The sequence below is a fragment of the Oculina patagonica genome, chromosome 6 (genome assembly GCF_052425735.1).
Source record: "Oculina patagonica isolate OP01 chromosome 6, crgOcupat, whole genome shotgun sequence".
Classification (NCBI taxonomy): Eukaryota; Metazoa; Cnidaria; class Anthozoa; order Scleractinia; family Oculinidae; genus Oculina; species Oculina patagonica.
In genome coordinates, this window is record NC_135763.1 from 34569152 (window position 1) to 34584580 (window position 15429).

General features: G+C 39.3%; 2 protein-coding genes across 2 annotated transcripts in view; both read left to right on the plus strand.

The window, feature by feature from the left end:
• Nucleotides 1-15429, plus strand: part of LOC144657003 (uncharacterized) — a 55850-nt gene that overhangs the window by 13894 nt on the left and 26527 nt on the right. The window lies entirely within an intron of this gene.
• LOC144657008 (uncharacterized) lies at nucleotides 687-6294 on the plus strand. Its single transcript, XM_078517279.1, has one exon. The coding sequence runs from the start codon at nucleotides 701-703 to the stop codon at nucleotides 5594-5596; it is 4896 nt and encodes a 1631-aa protein (XP_078373405.1). The 5' UTR covers nucleotides 687-700; the 3' UTR covers nucleotides 5597-6294.

Consider the following 15429-nt stretch of genomic DNA (forward strand, 5'->3'; position numbering starts at 1 on the left):
CGCCCAAATTTGAATAACAATACTATGTACATCCTTAGCCTCGTGTGGATGATTTTTAACAAAGGATTTTTTACGTGAACGTGGGAAACTTAGGATGTATATGTATAGTTATTCAAATGCAGGCGCCATTTATGCAAAGGGAGTTGAAAAGAAAAACAGAAATCAGGGTCGCGTAAAAAGTGGAACTGAATCGTTTTATGACAAATTGAGCCAATTATATTGATAAATACCGTAGAATTCCGGTTATAAGCAATGGGCTTATACAACTTCGTAAGGGGTTTTGGGTGGGCTTATAAGCGGAGGGGCTTATATCTGGGAGGGCTTATGAGCGGATTATAGATTTAAAAAAAATCTGTCAATAGGGTTCAGAGCCACCTTAAAATAAAGTTAAAATAAAATAGCTCTGAACTCGACCGACAGATGTTTTACGAATTTGCAAAAATGCTTTGTATGCTGATTAGACAAAAATATATATATATAAACATTTGTGTCAGTTCTTTTTGTACAACATTTTTAACTTTTGCCAAAGTTCAAATCTTACATAATGTTATCAGTGAAAACACTTTGAAACAACAGAAATTTCTAAAACATAACTCAAACAAGAGCAGTTTTGTTTTATGTGAGACTTACTATTTCCACATTTCACTCAAAACTGAAATGATTTTTTTAGCATTTTAGTCTTGACAAAGGAAAACATAGCATGGCGACTGCAAGTTGGGTGACAGAGCTTGACAAGAAAGAACACAAAAACTGGGTGATGGTTGGATGTGCTTTGAACATTGCCAAAAATGGAATTACACAACTAATCCAACAGAAAATGGAGACTTGGTACCAGTCCCTTATTTCCAGCCCACCTCTACAGTCACTTGCCCCATGTACTTGTACGCTTGGCTCTTCAGTGTGGTATGGGAGTTGCATCACTTGGAAGACGGAACTAAGGCGTTACCACAAGTTCAACCAGCCAAAGATTCCCAACAGTGATAGGACACAGTGGGGCTCTCCAGCTGGGGCATGGGAAATAGCTAAAGTCTTTATGTCAGCTCTTGGAAGTAGAAAAACACAAGTCGTTGACGCCGAGACCACGGACATTGGCGGACTCTTAAACTTATTGGAACAGTGTCCTTTTATCCAACCCCCAGTGAATCCGACAGTTTTGAGTTCAGCACGAGACCAGTGCAGGAATCACTGGGCGCATGCTCCAAAGCAAGAACTTCAAGATACAGATGTCAATACCATATTTGGTCATCTGAATAATCTGCTGAATGACTCAGTCTTTAACGCCGACAACGCAGCCCGGAAATCAACCAAAGATTTGCAAGACTTGAGAAATAATGGTCTGGTAACTGTCAGGGAATCCGAAGTCGAGACTCTTCATTTGCTCCGTCAGTCGCTGGTAGAAGACTTGACGAAGTGCCGAGATGATTTGGCTGATGTTAAAGATAACGTTGTTCAACTTGGTACGGAAACAAAGGAGGTTGTCGAGGCTGTCCAGAGGGTGAAAGAAGAAGGTCATTTAAACAGAGAAGAGATTGCCAAGCAAGGCCAACAGCTAGAAACGAAGATAAAGCAAGTCGAAGCTAATCTTTCAGAGACGATATCCATAATTCTACGTATTACTGACGATTTCAATAAGCTGGTTAGTGAACGAGACGATCTTCAAGGAAAATTCGACCTTATCAGCAACGATCTTGAAGAGGTGCGAGATTATTTGCAGGGCATCAATATGGAGCTCACTGAAACAAAATCTAAATTGGCCAACATGGAAATCAAAGTATCAAGTTTACAAAAGGATGTGATGAAACTCACGGAAAAAGTGGAAACATTTGAAGTAAACGCCTCGCAGGGAGAGAGTGTTGAAGATAGCGACATGCTCTCCACCGCACCAAGGAGGTTAGCAGTGTTCACTGGCCGTGAGACAGCTCTGCAATGGATAGAACAAAATCTAGCCCCGGATCAGAGTTCTGAGAATTGTCCAGGGACGTCCTGTTGTACTAAAGCTATATGTGGCCTTGGAGGATGTGGTAAGACTTCTCTGGCTGTTGAATTCTCTTGGAGATGTTTGAATCGCTTCCCAGGTGGTGTGTTCTGGATCAACGGGGAGAGCGATGAAAATATCAGTAAATCAGTTGTGGAGAACCTTGCTCTTCTGAATATTCCCGCCTCGACAAGTGAGAAAGTCGATGACACCCTAAATAGATTTTTCGCCATGTTATCCAAGAAGAAACGTCCATGGCTTCTTGTAGTGGACAACGCAGATGAATTGGAAGATCAAACGTGTCCCACTGGGCTAAAGAAGATATGTAAAGGGCCTTGGCAAAGAAATGGGAACGCATTCAAGCATGGACACATACTGCTCACAACAAGGAGAAGTGCTAAAGACACGAAAACGTTCTTGAAGCTCTCAAGTGATGATTGTTTGGAGCTGCAATGCTTCAGTGAAGAGGAAGGCGCGTTATTCCTGATGCAAAGAACCGGTTTTAAAAAGGAATCCCTTAACCCAGATGCAATTCTTCTAGCAAAAGAATTGGGATCTTTGCCATTAGCTCTCGAGCAAGCAGCAGCTTACATATCTGCTCTTCCTATACCTTGCAGCTTTAAAGCTTACCTAGAAAAATACCGAGCTGTTAAGCTCCGTCTCTTAAAGCAACAGCCAGCTACAGCGCTTAGTGTAGAGGCTCAGCACCGTCTGTCAGTGCACACAACCTGGGAGATGAACTTGGAATTTTTAAAAGAAACATCGCCCGCTGCCGCTACTGTGATGCGTATTGCAGCCTTTTTAGAATCTGATAATATTCCTATTGATACCATCAATCCTGGCTTCCCTGAATTAGATCAGGAGGAACTAAGAGAGAGTGTGCGTTCTGAGTTTGATGTGAATGCCATTCTCAAAGTTTTGTCAAGTTTTTCGCTTTCCTCAGTCGACAAAAAACGTGGAGTGTTTGCAATCCATAAACTCGTCCAAGAAGTCGTCAGAGAAAGCCTAACTACAGCGGCAAGGATAGAAATATTATTAGCAGCCACTCGAGTTCTTCATTTTGCATTTAAATCAAATAACGAACGAGACATTGCCATTGCTCTTCTGTTGAGTTTTCGCATGTTAAAAAATCATATTGAGGAAGAGTCAAAACCATTACAAGAAGATCGTCTTCGTGCTCTTTATACTGAAAACGTTGAACTGTGCGCCTCTGTCTGGAAATTCGCCATAGACGATATTTTCGTTTGGGGAGTCTATGGTGAGCTGGCAGAGTTCAGTTTGAGAGTCTTACGTATGGTGTATAGCGATGCCGATCAGCCAGATATGCTTCTTTCAGCAATGTTTCGAGTAAGCATATGTAAACGGGCTAGCAAAATGTTTAAAACTGATGAAATCGAAGAAGCGAAGAAACTCTCTGACAGCGCTGTGAAGAAGCTGATTGAGTTAGAGGAGTCTGGTGTTAAAGTGAGTGTCGACATCAAATTTGACGTCCTCCAGAATAGTGCTTCCTTTTACGCTTTGGAAGAGCAATGGGAGGAAAATTACAAAGCTTTACTAGAGCTTGAACAACTGCCAATAAGTGTGAATAGCTTTATAAAACTGCAACAACAGATTGCTAGAGCAGAATCTGTCTTATTGCCTTGCAATCCTCAGTCTGTTTTGAGACGTTATCAGAATACCCTTAAGATTGCCAGGGAAAATTGCCCTCGTGACAGTCTTGTTTCAGACATTCTTAAGGAAATTTGTGGTTTACTTTGTGAAATGGACAAGGTACGGGAAGCTAAGCCGTATGCTGACGAATTGTGGGAAATCTGCAGGAAACTATCACCTACTTCTATTAATTTCGTAATGGGGGCGGTGGCTGCCATGAGGGTAAAATGCCATTTCGATCCTGACGCCTCGGAGAATATACTCGTGGATATTTTTAAATGTAACTGGCCCCATTTCTACAGAAATGCGGCTTCCTTACGTCAGAGTCAGGTAAATGTGGAATATGTTAGTGACACTACACAGCAAATGGTAGTTGCAGTTCTTCATGGTATCCTGGACTGCTTCTTTGAAGTTTACATTAGGAGTGCTACAGGAAAACGCAGCTTTTCAACAAGCAAATTAAACTTCTACAGAACAATTGCAGAGATACAATTAAGTATTTTTAAGAGTATTTTTAATGAAATTCACCCAAACATGGTAAAGGCGTACGAGTATCTAAAACGTGTACACGAGATTCTAGGAAACGAAAAGGAGGTCTCACGTCTCCAAAAACGAGTTGTTAAATGTCAACAGCTAGTGCCAGACCGTAACACATCCGTTCACCAAATCCTTCCGTTTAATGAAAATTTAATTTGTACCAGGAAGTACAAAGACTTTGCTAACGCTTTGTTTAGGATGGGGAACTATTTAGGCGCACTGGAGCTCTATAATCAAGCTTTAAGCCTGTCGCCAAACGATGCCAAGTTACTAAGCAACAAAGCGGCAACCTGTGTGAAACTTTCAGAACAAAGCTCAGTGGAAGACAAACAAACATTTCTTGAACAGGCTTTGCAAGCCTCTCAGAACGCGATAACTGCAGATCGCTCCTGGGTGAAAGGTTATCATTGGAAGGCTGTCTGTCTTGCTCATCTTGGCAAACGAGGTCCGTCACTAGCTGCAGCTGCTGTTGCTAAACATCTGTTTCCGTCGCAGTGTGCCGAAATCCCTGCAGTTGTGGATCGTTTTGGAAGGTATGATTTACAGATCATAACGACAATCCTAGATCTTCTCTATGCCACCGAGAGGAAAAGCTCTCGGAATGTAGTGATTGTGATAAAAGCTGGGAGATATGAGCTACCGAGTCCCTTGAAAATTCCTAAGAATGCAGTGGTGGTTGGTCTTGGCGACGTCCAAATCTACTGCTCAAAAGGTGTACCACTGCAGCTTGATGAAACCGGCTATATGGCTAGGAACATTTTATTGTATCCTACATTGGCAATCCTGAAAGACAAAGCTAAAAGGTCCCTTGCCGATAGCCAAGTAGACGAGGCACTGTTGCTGTACAGCCAAGCACTAATTTCATGTCCAAACAATTCACAGATTCTCACAAGCAGAGCGTCAAGCTACTTAAAATCTGCCGAGCACAAGAAAGACAATCCGTTTGAGCGCGAGAAGTTGTTAGAGCTTGCATTGAATGATGCCGAAGCTGCCATCAAAGCTGAACCTACCTGGTTGCTTGGCTACTACACCAAGGCAGCAAGCTTGGCTGAGTTGGACAGAAAACAGCAAGCTCTGGCTACTGCAGCAGTGTTTAAACACCTGAGCTCAGGTCGGGACGTTCCAGGAGTTGCTGAACGCTATGGAGGTCTGCAAGTCCACGTTGTTGGGAGTTCAGATGAGCTACGCAGTGTTATTCAAAGGATCAAGAAACTTGAGGGAGTGAATCAAGTTTTTTTAATAAAGGAAGGCGAGTACCAATGTGAAAGAAGTGTTGAAATCTCACAACAGATCATCGTCGTTGGTCAAGGAAAAGTTACAATTTCATGCAAGAATGGAGCACCTTTTCGCTACACAGAAGTCTGTCATGTTGAAAATGTTGAAATCATTGCAGACTGTGACAATGAGGACAATGAACTGCATAAACAAGACTGATTCAAATGACACTCAATAAGAGGAAGTCTGACATGTGTCTCTAGCCACACCCTCAGGGTATGAACACACCAATGACATGTTAAGGAATGGGCCATTATATTTTTTATGGGCTGTGGGGGGATTTTCTAAGAAAAAGGCTTTTTACCCATGCAGCCTTATACAAGACTTTTTTGGCTTTTTTCCAAATATTTGCCTCAAGTTCCTCGCTTTACATAACTTTTTTTTTGCTCACGAGCAGGATTTTTTTGGTAATTGCCAAACCCTTCCCCTCAAAAATATAATGGTCCATCCTAAAAAACTTAATCCTTACAGTTCCTGGTTGAAATGTTAATTCTCCTTAGCTTTTTTAATGTTAGTTCTAAGAATTTGGTGGTACATCAAGACAAATCTTCCTAGTGATGAATTTCTTTATTTTATCACCTGTCTGTAAGAAAAAAATTCTTGGGAATGACAGGGTTAATAAGAGCAGTAAATTAGGAATCATTCAATTCATGCCTTACAGCAAGGCGCCCAAAAGTGTGACCACTTTTAATTTATTCACATTCTTTCGTGCAGATTTAATCCAATCAGAAGTCAACTGCAAGCTATCCACGGCTTTTGATTTGATTAAATCTGCACGAAAGAATGTGAATAAATTAAAAGTGGTCACACATTTAGGCGCCTTGCTGTAAATTAGGGCAATTGTCTTTGGTTTTGCATTGCTAAAACTTGAGCAACTTTCTTAACCAGTCAGAAGTAAAACCAAAACTAATCATTACTCGTTCACGTAGGTTTCCCCACACGTCGTGTCAGCTCATGCATTTGCCTAAAATTTTGATTGGTTCACTGGATTGTCTGTGTCCTTGTGAGAGGCCTTTGGGATTTCTTTGGTTTTGGTTTTACAACGCTTGATCAAGAATTGCTCTAACGTTATAGTATAGGTGAAATATGTTCGAGATAATTATAATCGTGTCACAACCAATCATGATGGTAGATCAAACCACGTTTAGGCGTGCAGTTTGTTCATCTTAGTTCTGATTAGTTTTCCCTCAGGAATTAATATCATTTCACAAATAATTTGTGTTTACACTTTTGTGATTAGCACTGTTAGCTTTGACTAAACCCTACAGATCGGCAGAGCAACTTGTAAGATCAGTAACAGCTTTTTTAACCAATGTTTCAGGCTTCAGAATTTTGTTAGCAAGACATCTATTTCTGATTAGACTATTTTACCTGGAATTAAGTCAATGTAACATGTGTTTTTATAGGTAAAATTAAAATGTTGTCAGTGTTAAAGTGTACTTCCAACAGTATATATAGTCTAGTCGACATGGCAGGTGTATATAGGATGTGGGTGGGGCAGGGGTGGTTGAATTTGTTCACACCCAACCTTTTCCTTCTCCCTTTCATTTCTTTGCCTGCCAGGCAAGGGAAAGATTAACTGTTTCATTTTGAAACAAAATAGTAGTCAAAGTGAATTGCCCCATGTAGTGTTATGTTGAGGCAATAATTAGGTTTAATTGTTGTATGTCATTAAAGTGCAAGTGTTCAATAATGTATCAGCAGTTCTTTTTCATGCTGTCACTCGTAATTTCATTTGCCATAAGTGCAAATCATGATTCCCCAGACAGAGGAGGTAACATGATTTGGGCATCAAGACTTGCGACCTTGATTGAGTTGGGGGCCAAGTTACGTAGTAACAACTATGACCTCTCACATGAAAACATACACTTACAGGTTTTTGTACCACAAGAGGAAAGGGGAAAAGCGAAAACTGTAGACAATGCTTGCCAAACCACAGAAAAACACAATTTGGAAACAAAGTAAAGGCAAGGATTTCAATCTGGACACTGTCATAGCATTGGCTCTAATTTCTTTAACTTCCACAAAAGCAGAAGTCTGCGAGCAGTCTCTCTTTTGCTTTAAAATCTATGGAACGAACACAAAAATACCAAGCAAAATATTCTAGCGGCACAGGCAAGCAATGGTGCCTGCACAATTCGCTGCTTCGCTCCTGGAATATCAAGCTTACTTTTTTTTTTGCATTCATCCCACATACTTTAGAGCAATAAAGAGTCTGCTCCCCATCTAAAAAGCACTTGGTTGATTTATTTAAGTTTTGGTCGAAATTCCTGATGACAGACTGTGCTCTATTCACGGTTCAATATCAACTACAACTAGATACTGCTAAACAACCTCTAGGTCTGTTTATTTGAGACATTCATGTAGAGTTACAAATTTGAATCCGATCAAGATTAATCTTCTCCCTCCTCATCTTCGTCTTCATTATTAATCTGGAAGTACCGCAGCTCATAAGTAGTCTGTGCTGAGGATACAACTCGCAGCCAGTCACGTAAGTTGTTCTTCTTGAGGTACTTTTTGGTAAGATACTTCAAATACCTGCAACAAAGGAACAAGGTAAGTTACAATGATTCCTGAAACAACAAAGAAACACCTACTGGTTATTCACCTTTGCCAAGCTGACAATGAAGGGAAGTGGTACTCATTTTCCTTCATTATGATGCCTGGATTTGACATTAAGCGCCGTATTGTCTTGCTATCCAATAGAAAAAGTGGGATGGCTGTGGCTTAATTGTTAACGATTTAAAACAAAGCCCTTGACAAATAAATACCAAAAAACAATTACAGCAGCAGAGACAAGAAAACCCTGACCACAACAATAAATCCCTGTATACTTTGACTTTTGGTAAAAAGGCATCAAAATCTTGGTAAACAAAAACACGAATTAAACAGAATGTAAGGTTGACACCGAAAGCAGCTTCCTCGAGCCAATTTTAAATGACATGTCTAAGACACTGTTATTAGGTCTCTCGCTGTGGTTGGGATCTTGCTAAAAGTCTTCTCTTCCCAATAGATTACAGAACATGAAAATGCAACCCCACTCCAAACATGGACACAGCTGCCTGAATGTGCATCACATGGTTCACTATCCTATGGAAACCACAGAATAAACTAGTGTAAATGGACTACCAGGGATTTTATAATTATTGCTGGCGTTAACCCTGCGATGGACGAGCATTTCACCCAGGGGGGAATAGAAATACTTCTAGTCGCTTCATGATATGGAATCAGGATAAGCTCCGGCGTGATGGTCCATAAGGCCCGAACACAGACTTTTCCTTAAATTACATTCAGGTCTGAAGAAAATCGCAAAATAATACTTCACGAAAAAAAAAAACACTTCAAAGAAGTAATAATAAACGGAAAAGGAACAGGGATGATTAAAACTGGGGAAGATTGAGAAAAATTACAAACAACAAATTTGAATAAAAATTGACATTTTTCAAGATGTACCAACCATGTAGCAGCTTCTTAATTGGTTGCAGGAGGTAACTTATACGAACAACATCAAGTGTCCGGCGACAAATAGTAAATTCTGTTTAAGATTTGAAATTCTGTACAGTATTAAAATTCTGGTACACGATACAGTGGGAAGAAATGCTCCTCAAAAAAATCCTGAAACCGCGGTTTTCAGCACCGACATTGCTAAGCAACATTACTTTTCTTAATTGCGTCAAAATTTTATTCCTGGATAGACGAAACATTTCATGGTCTTGGAAAATATAAATGTAGTAATTTCCTTTTATTTAAAGGTGGAAAAGCTGTTTATTTTCTTCACGGATGGGACAAACACGGAACGCAAAGAAGATTTGAATCAATTTACGAATGAACTCAAGAGCAGGGGCATCAGGACGCTCGCCGTGGGAGTAGGAAGTGATACAAATTACTGAACTGGCTACCATCGCTTCCTCCAAGGATTATGTGTTCAAACTAGAGGAGTTTGGGGAACTGAAATTGATAATACAGGACCCTGACTCCAGCTCAGTGCCAAGTTGACTTGCCGTAGCGTCGCACGATACACGGTAGGTTAGCGCCGGTTCTTAGGAGTCGGAGGAGCGGTTGGGGGAGTCAAGGGTGTCAGAAGTTTTTCTCACGGGTTTGACGAATTGAAGAAGTATTTGACCGAAACCAGAGGGTGCACGAGAAAAACCTCTGGCTCCCAGGGAAGTGGGGTTGGCTTAACCACTTTTTTTACTTAAGGGAGGGAGGGGGGATAGGAAGATGAAAGAAGGCTCCAATGATAGTTGGGTTGACTTAGCCGCTACCTTGGAGGAGGGCGGGAGTGAGGGAGAGGGAGGGAGGCAGGGAGGCAGGGTCAGTCCTTCTTTAAAACTCCTAGTTGCTTCTGGTTAAATTTCATTTTCGAATTGTTGGTCGTTCCTTTGTTTAAGCGTTACATTATTATTATTATTTGGTCCGTTTCTGCACGCTGCTTTAAAATACTTTATCCATAATGACTTAGCGATCATCTTCGGAGACCCAGGGGCAGTAACTGGGGCGAGGAAAAAGCGAAAACGCGGGTAAAAAATAGCGCGAAACTGCGGGGGAAAAAATCGGCATAAAAAAGTTGGAGCGACTGAAAAGTGCCCCTGGGGAAAGAGGCTTACCAGACCAGTTCAAAAAGCTCTCTGAATAATGCCTCCTTATTGGGCAGCAATATCTTTTGTATTCCCTTTGTATTATTCTGCCCAATCGGCGACCAGCCTGACTACAGTGCTTTTGGTGTGTTCTCATGGGAAGTATCTACACAAAGCCAGTTCGCTTGCCATATCTGTCTTGCTTGTTCGCAAAGAATTTGCTCGGGAAGGAAAAGTTTCGGCTAGTGCCTACCCTGGTCGAAAACGTCGATACGTCTGGCTGTTATTTATAACTACAAGAATCCTGCAAACGGAAACTTTGGTGGCTGTACTATTAAAAGAGGTCTTGTCTAATTTACTAGAGCGAAACAGTAATCAGAGAAAGGGTGCTAGTCGAAAACAAGACGAAAGATATTTTCGGTGGTAGATAGTTGCAGTTCCAAACATTTAAAATGTTTGTTCTTTTTACGGCATATGTCATATATAATATGGTATTGATATTCGCGTTTTTAAATTTCGCGCAATGTTTTCTTCGCGCGTAATAAATTTCGCGATAATTTTGAAATCGCGAAAATTAGTAAGAACAAGAAGCTTGAGAAGCTTAAAATCGGGCGCTTAATAATTAGCTATCTGTTTTGACTTGAAAGGCAGGGTACAGTACAGTAAAAATCACTGGAAAAACAGTCACTTAAACCTATTCAGGCCGGGGGGAGGGGGCCTTTGAGGCCCGCGCTGACTATGGACGCTTATAACTTTTTCAAGATTCAACCAAACGCTGCCAAACTTTGCGCGTTTATCTAAAATTTATCTCGCAATAATTTGGTAGGATTAGTTATTGTGCCAGTAACTTGAAATCACCATGGCAACGTCATTTTTAGAGGCTTGTTTTCCCAAATTTGAATTTTTCGTGTTTCTATTTAATAATGAAAATCTGGAATGTTTTCAAAATTGCATTATTACTTAATGACATAATGGTCTCAATTTTTAAAAATATATTTCGCACAATACAAATAAACGATTGAACTAGACGTCTAGAAAATATAAATTTGTAACACTTAGCAAAGTGCAGCCTTTTCGCAATACTTAATAAAGGTGGAGTTTTTACCTGAAGACCAATTTTTCCAACGCTTTAGGTGGCTGACGCATTTCAGTATTTTCCAGCCCTTACACTTTAATGGAACAGTATACAACTCCTAATCAGGTAACTACTATTGTCAAGAAAATGATCACAACTTATTGACCAATGATTAGGTATTTGTTTCATGCCATTACTGTAATAGCAACTGGTGAAGAATAGTAGTACTGACCCAAAGTATAAGGGCTGGAAAACACTGAAAACCATTTCAGCCGCGTTTCAAGGAATCCAAAAAAGCTTTATCCCATATATATTTGCTTTGCAGTATTTTGTTAATTTTTGGACGGTTTTGGGGGATGTCTGGGAGGCCATAGTTTTTCTCAAAGGATTAGTAAAATTTAGACAAATAAGAAATATTGGAGATTTAATGTGATTTTAAAATTTGAATTTAAAGTTAAAAATTGGTGGACGGACACCAAACAGTCTCCTGACAACCCGGAGTGCTCTTGCGAGGGGTCAACTGTTTGGAGGTGTTTCCATTCTTTTCTTCAATCCCTTCTTTAAATCTCTTAAAGTTCCATTCAAATTCAGGTAGAACCCCACCTTAAGTTTTGTTCTTGTGAGAAAACAACAGAAGTCAAAGGTTGCGTGATATAACCAAGCATGGATTTTAATTCTCCCTCCCTTTCCATCTCCTTAGCATTTCACCCCCACTTGTCCCTCCCTTTCTACTCTCATTCAATTTAATGTTTGTTTACATTTCCTAACCAATTCAGTATCGTACTAATCTGTACCAAGCAATCAGATAATAACAGAAATTTGCCTTAATTTTGATCTCCCATACCAAGACCTTAGAGTATAAACCGCTAATAAAACAAAACACACTTGATAATAATTCTCTGAGGTTAAACACCTTGCAGTATTAACGTACTAACGAACTTGATAACAAACCCCATGTCGTACTAAGGATTTTTACTGATCAACATAGATAGATAGATAGATAGATAGATAGATAGATAGATAGATAGATAGATAGATAGATAGATAGATAGATAGATAGATAGATAGATAGATAGATAGATAGATAGATAGATAGATAGATAGATAGTTTATTAATACAACTTCGCAACCTAAAAGGTTGCGAAAAAGAAAATAAGTTCACAATGGTTTGTTCCCAAAACGTTTTTTACTGTACAGAGGGTCTGTATATTGACCTGTAACTTGTATACCGTATTGAAAAATTCAGAACGAACCGACTTCTGCCCGCTACCATGATATCATGTTGAAAAATTAGCTCGTTCGAAACAGCCGTTTACTGGCAGTCTTTGAAAATCCTGAATTTCGTCAAAATGAGCCAAAATAAAGTTTTAAAATTTCCTTTATCAATATGGTTCTTATCTTTTTATTCAATTCTATGAACTGCTTTTATGCAGTACTGCAGTCCACAAAGATTTCAATTTCCTCAAAGTTTCGGGACAAATGGATACAAAATATTTCGTGCAGAATGTAATTTGATTAAGCGAATGTTTTCACGTCTATAAATACTTTAAGCAGTGAACGAAAAACCGTTTTGTTTTCATCGATGAGAACCACTTTCAAATAGTTAATGCATAAAAAATAACCATCAGATCAGAATACAATAATTATTAATGTAAGGTCTCGCTATTATGTCTCGGCAGAGATACTTCTTTTTTGCAAGTTCAAATGTATGCAAATTTCGTGTGAAATGTAATTCGATTCCATTGTCTTGTTTACAAACTCTTTCTTAAGAAAGTTGTATTTTCGTGAATAAAACCCATTGGCCTGTTTTGTTTTCCTGATCATGTTTGTCTGTGATTTTTACAAAACATGTGGTCTTTTTTTTCGGAACTTTAAGTTGTACAAAAATTCCTATTTTGAACACAGATGTCACTTCCGGAATTTCTCATCTAAAATTCAATTGGTATTTAATTATAATTTTCATTCGATAGCTTTACTGATCTCGTAAAAAATTCCATTCAAGTTCACACCAATACTGTACATTGCCAATGTTTTGCTGTCGTCTTGAGAAGTGTCTTACTAACGTCACTAGTCAAATCTAAAATATATCCAAACCATCTTGTGCAAACATTCTACTCTTTGTGACAGGCGACTTTGACGCCCAACTGTGCAGAAATGAAAATCGACATACCCTTCTTGCTAAATATATAAAAAATAGTTTTAAAGTGGAGTCCGCCTCAAAAAAATGTACCGCCAGATCACACTGCTATTTGTAGAAACCAGCAAAGCGTCTAGTTTCAAAGTTTCCCACAAAAACATTGCGTGACATGAATGACGTTACCCCTTTTATTTACAAAAATAGCTTCAACTTGTCAAAGCAACTACAGTTTCACAATGGTGATTATTAGTACTTTACCCCTTAAGCTTTTTTCTCTGTCCTCCCGCCGAAGCAAAGAAGAGAAACAGATTGCAGATTAGCCCAAAAGTCGACCCAGTGTTCCTACAACGATTTACTGTCAAAACTGAAATGAAACCGATTGGCCCAGGCTATCCCCGTCATTTTTAGCCGACAGGAGACTATCGTCTAGGACGACCAAAGGGTAAACTATAAATCGGCCACGCCCGATTAATAAGTCCTTGACGGTTCTTGTCGTTTTTCGGTGCCTATTCATCTTCGGCATCTTTCTCATCCACCTCTCGTTCTGTCCTGTGCCTGTCATCACACGAAAGAAAAGCTGATTCTTAAAAAATCTGCCACAAAAGGAAATTGACAAAAACAATATGAAAACCATATATCGAAAGTTTCTTATTCTAAAATTTTATCATACGTCTTAATTCAGAGCTACAAAGAAGTTCCTCCTTTTGAGTTATTGATACTGTTCTTACAGTACCTCTTTCCACTAGCGAAATTTTACAAAATTCCTTCGCGGCGAAAAGGTAGCGCGAATCCAGAACAGACTCCAATCGAGAGTGGGTTAATTCTAGATTACTATTAATTAACTATTACAACATTCATTTTTAAAATAGTTTCCCAAGCCGACTAAGCTAACTAAACGTCGAGTGTATCTTTCAGGAAACAAAACATGCCGTTATGACGCCGGAAATCCAGCTCACGCATACTATACCCCGTGACTCACGCAAACCTCCGACTTACGTGCTACTACAGTCATTCCTTTCTAAACATTTTTTTTGACCACCACCGTACCTTTCTACCCAAAAAACTCATGAAACCGCCCGGTTTTAACCTGTTTTAACCTTTCAAAAATTAGAGCGTTCGAAACTAAATAAGATCCGTAATCACAAACAACATACAGCCGTTTACCAGCACTCTTAAAAACTCCTGAAACCCTTCAAAATCAGGCAAAATAAATCTTTGAAATTAGCCTGTGAACAGGCTCTCCGGTCGGGGAGGGGGCGAAAAAAAGAAAAAAGGAAGAGCGGAGGACCCGACACATAACTCGGCTCGCTCCGCTCGCCGAAAACATCATCGGGAGCCTGCTCGCAGGCTACTTTGAAATAACCTTTATCAATGTTTCTTATTTTTTATTCAGTTCTATAAAATGCCTTTCATACACTACTGTCAAACAAAAATTTCAATTTCCTCAAAGTTTCAAGACAAAAGAATAACAAATATTTCGTGCACAATGTAATTTGATTAAGCCAATATTATCACGTCTAAAAATACTTCAAGCAATTCAGTGAAAACCCGTTTTTTTTTTTTTCGTATCAACGAAAACCACTTTCGAATAATCAATACATGAAAATAACAATAAGATCAAAAGGAAGAAAGGAACCTTTCTAATTATTTGAAGACTTTCAAAGCCGTGATATTATGCACCCAATCCGCGATAAAATTTAATTACAACAAAATCCAAGTTCTCATTTTGAAGTCCATTTTTTTCAGGTGATACCTTTATCCAACTTGTGAAAAATTCCATTCAAGTTCCTATTAATACTGTACATTCCCAATGTTTTGCTCAGGTCTTCAGAAGCGTCTTACTAACCAAATCTAAAATAATTCCAAAACATGCTGTACAAACATTCTACTCTTTGTGACAAACGACTTGACGACCAATATTCATTGTTCAGAAATGAAAATCGACACAGTTCTTGCTAAATAAAAAAAAAAGTTTTACGACGGAGTCAGGCTCAAAAAATATACCGCAAGATCACACCCCCATTCATAGTCAGAAACCAGCAAACCATCTAGTTTGCTAAAAAAAAACACTGCGTGACATCAATGACGTTACCTTTTTCATTTACAAAAATAACTTTAACTTGTCAAAGTAAGTGCAATTTCACAATGGTGAATATCAGTACAGTATGGGGCCCAGTTCTCGGCCGGGTCCAGTTCTCGGCCA

Excerpts from the sequence above, each read along its gene's own strand:
- LOC144657008 (XM_078517279.1), top strand. The coding sequence starts at position 701 with ATGGCGACTGCAAGTTGGGTGACAGAGCTTGACAAGAAAGAACACAAA.